Below are 4,004 nucleotides of genomic sequence, written 5' to 3'. Positions count from 1 at the left end.
GTGGGCATGGGCGAGCCTTGAGGATGTTGTTAAGTGAAATAAAATAGATGCTGTGGTCCCACTCATGAGATTCCCCGGGTAATGAAACTTCTAGAAATGCCGCAGTGTAGTGGCTTTGGGGGTGGCAGATATTCAGTGGACAGTTTCAGATCTGCAAAGAGTTCTAGAGGTGTGTGTTTGCAGGAGGCAGGAAGAGTTCGTTATATCACTGAACTGTCCATTTTAAGGTGCTATATTGTATTGTACCATGGTTTTTAAAGAATGAATGAAAGAAAAGAGATGAGGAAGGGATGGAGGGGGCGGGGATCATTGGGAGAGAACAAATCTTGAGATACTCTGACAGTCTAGACTATTCTGGTGAGGCTCCTGGATGTTCCCCTAGGACCCTCTGTGCCTCCTTGTAAGATCCAGTTTTAATAAATATCCTTGTGAAATCAATGTAGCAAGAAGCCTGAAACCAATTGATACCTGCTTATGCTCCATGTCTGAGAGGTCTCATCACCTTCCACTATCCCCAAATGGTGTTATTTGACCCTGCCTTCAGCAAAACCCCTGTGTTACTCCTGAGTCTTTTCCCTCGCCCCCACCTCACTACTTGGCTGTCAATCCGTGTTTGCCAATGTTGAGCCAAGCCTCTCCACGCAGTACAATGCTGTGGTTCTTGTACCGGCCACATGGCTTTGGATGGCCTCCCTTACTCTGATTTGATAGTGTTCAGTGGCTGGGTGGTTGTTGTTTTTTTTTTTTTCATTTAACAACTTTGAGACATCAAGGGCTCAGGGTCAAGGGAGAAGAGAGCTCCAGGGAAATCAACTTAGCCAAGATATAATGGGAATTGTGGCCTGAGCAGTCATTGCTCCCCTCTCCCCACCCCCAAGCCTAAGTGCAGGATCCAGGAGAAGTAAGCAATGGCTGGAGAGCCTCAGGTGCCAGGTCAGTGTTGTCCTGAGATGTCCAGGTGAAGGTCAAACCAAGGAGGTTGAGACAGGCTGGAAGCCAAGAGGAGCCTCCTATTCAATTCGTCTCCAAACTAGTGGTGGGGGAGAGGGGCGGCATTAACCAGTGTGTTCTTGGCTTGCATGCCTCATATGTGTCGTGGAGTAAATAGGCTGCTGCTGCTGCCTTACGCCACACTGTCTGCACATCCTCCCACACCCACGGGACTACCCAGGGTGACCGTTCCCTTCCCCCAGCAGCCTCAGCCTGGAATCTTTCCCTCAAAGACCAAGTGTGGTATATAACTCTCCCTTCCAGACGGGGATATGACTCCGTGATTCCTGCTTCCCCCAGGAACATGATGTACGCCAAGCATGGGTGTCTGGCCCCAACGTGATTGTTGTTCACGAAGGAGCTGCTGGGGATGCTGTCCGCTTGCCTAAATGGGCACATGGCCTTAACAAGTCAGGCTGAACTGATTGATGTCTTTGTTTCAGATTCCTTGCCTACAATCTGGGGCCACCATAGCCCACGCCCAGGTCATTATGAGGACAGAATGACCAGGTGATGCCTAAGGGTGAAAGCCCTGATTGACACTCCCGGGCATAGAAATCATGCTGGTTTTTATTAAAGGTGTGCTCAGTAGTCGTCATAATAAAGCTACTTCACAGAGTGATACAGCACACGTCAGCTCCTTGAAAGAAACCCACAGGGGTGTAATGCGTCTTCATAGGGAGTTTATTGAGCACGAGTCCCATCCCTTGTCCATCACTGGGTCTCTGGACCACCTTAGGCCTCAGCCAGTGCAGCCAGGCAGGCAGCAGACTGGACACTGCTCAGTCCTCCTGGTAGGGGACATGGAAGCCCAGGGTGCTCCCCAGAGGGAAGTGTGCAAAGAAGGTCCTGGCCATGTCCTCGATCTGTGGGTATGCACCCTGGGTCTGGAAATATTGCACGTAGTTCCAGAAGTCAGAGGTGGAGAAAGGCCAGTAGGGCATGGCTGGTGGCTGAGTGTAGGGGTCTGAAAGACACAGGTAACCTCCTCAGGGCCTGTCCCATCATCGCTGCCAGAACACCCCCTGTACAGCCAGGGCAAGTGGATGGTGTCCCCCAGGGCCTGCCACAGTGATGACACCTTTTCCATCAGGAGTGGGGATCGGAATCATTCTGAGTGTAGCTTTTGACCATTAGGGTACCTGGTCTGGTAGGCAGAGAGAAGTGGGGAAGGAAATGGGGCCTTGTTCTTGTCTGGGGAGATGCTGGGCAGAGAGGCAGATGGGTGAGGGGTGAGGGGCTCAGGCGCACGCCAGACAAGGCTTCAAAGCACACAGCACCCGAGTTCTAGAGCAGAGGACAGGTGGGATTGGACTGAGCTGGGACTCCTGAAGAGGTCCAGGGTCTAAGCCCAGGCTGAGGGTGGAACCCCGAGGGCTCATCCGTCTCCTTTCTGCCTGGATGCTTCCTTGTCCAGAAGACAAGGCCAACCTGGATCCCTCAGCTTGCACAGCTCCCTACTGGCGACAGCACCTGCATTGTCATCCTCCCAAGAGAGCTAGGGCTCCCACTGTTCTATGCCTACCAGGAAATGGCAACCTCTGCCCCCCCCCACCCGCATGTACCAGTAACTTATTCCAGAGAAAGGAAAGACATTTTAAAAGGCAAGTACCTGTTTCCTCTGGCATCGGTTTGGCTCCTGCAAAAGAAAAGGAGAGCCATCACCTAGGGCAACGCTCCATTAACCCCTGCAGACCAAGACAGGGACGGGGTGAAGGAGAGACATGGAGAGACATGGAGAGCTACTGCTCCACCCAGTCCCTGAGTGGCCCCTCACCTGCAGGAATCGCCAGCAGGACGCCAATGGCCAGCCACCACAGCATGCAGGCTTGCATCCTCACCAAGGATATATGCAGTCAATATACTCAGGACCACCTGCAGCAGGAAGAAGCCAGGGATGCTGCTGCTGCCTCCGAGGACTAACCCAACCTGCCACCCCAACGCGGACTCCCCTTGAGAACACTAGCATCATCATAGCTATTTCTGTTTCTCTTTTCCTAAATTATCATTCTGCGGTGAAATCTTATTCATTCTGACTATTTAAGAGATGACTTCCCTACCCCTCACCCCCACCACACACACCGGGTTCACCCTATCTGTAGAGAAAGCGGTCCAAACCCTCCCAAGAGATACCTTGGTGCTGGTCTATTCCACCCGATCTGCAGCCTTGTGGGGTCACTGCCAATGCTCAGTCTCCTCTTTATAGGAGGGCTGGGGACCAGAAAGGAAGCGCCACCTGCCTGAGCCATCAAACTGAATATTTCATCCCCAAACAGAGGACTGTGGGTCTCTGTTTCCCAGCTGGCTGGCGGGAGGAGCTGGGAGAGCAGCTGGGGGAATCGGACCACAGATCAAATCCAGCAGTTTTCAAAGCTGAGTTCAGCGTGGCTGTATCTAATACCCCCTCCTCCCGAGAAGGAGGGGTGTTCTAGATCTGATACAGGAGCTGCTGAGATCCCTGTCCTATGCTATGGGCCCCCTGTGATCCCACAGCCTCCCCAGTAAGCCTGCAGACACTCCCTCATCCAGGACCCTGGCAGAGCAGTCAGGGACAGGAAGTGTGGAGCCATGTTAGACCCCTTCCCTAGACCATAGCTTTCCTCCAAGTCTCTACCGGGAAGGTACTGTCCCAGCCAAGGAATATTAGAAGCCAATAGGAACCCTTTAGCACACGTCTACTGTGTTTATCCCTTGCTAGAACCTGTGTCCACCTATCCTAGTAAGTATAGCCCTGTGGCTCCACCCCTGAGGTCTCAGCCCCTTGCTGGATGCAGAGCCTATGTCCAGATTAATGGTCTCCATTGTGTCCTTGGGGGGTCCTTCATTATGCTGAATGCAAGGCCTGTTTCCAGAGTAATGGTTTCCATTGTTCCTTAACACTTCGGGGATTCTGGTACCCTGTTCTGGAGTTGTGTGGCCCAAGGGTCCCAGGTTCCTTGTAGTTGCCCCTCAAGTCCTCATCCAAATGACTCCTGACTTACACTTTGCCAAGTAGCAGCCTAAATCTAACCAGA

The 4,004-nt window shown here is 52.4% G+C and overlaps 1 protein-coding gene across 1 annotated transcript; it reads right to left on the bottom strand.

Annotated features, from left to right (window-relative positions):
* Window positions 1–1,559: 1,559 nt before the first annotated feature.
* Otos (otospiralin) lies at window positions 1,560–3,254 on the bottom strand. The gene is made up of 4 exons (XM_075951702.1): window positions 3,124–3,254; window positions 2,768–2,865; window positions 2,603–2,629; window positions 1,560–1,957 (listed from the first exon to the last, which is right to left on the bottom strand). The coding sequence occupies exons 2-4, from the start codon at window positions 2,823–2,825 to the stop codon at window positions 1,773–1,775; spliced, it is 270 nt and encodes an 89-aa protein (XP_075807817.1). The 5' UTR covers window positions 2,826–2,865; window positions 3,124–3,254; the 3' UTR covers window positions 1,560–1,772.
* Between the last annotated feature and the right edge of the window lie 750 nt (window positions 3,255–4,004).

The sequence above is a fragment of the Microtus pennsylvanicus genome, chromosome 17, assembly GCF_037038515.1.
Source record: "Microtus pennsylvanicus isolate mMicPen1 chromosome 17, mMicPen1.hap1, whole genome shotgun sequence".
Classification (NCBI taxonomy): domain Eukaryota; kingdom Metazoa; phylum Chordata; class Mammalia; order Rodentia; family Cricetidae; genus Microtus; species Microtus pennsylvanicus.
Note: the sequence above shows the minus strand (reverse complement) of the source record. Positions and strands in the feature narration are given on the sequence as shown.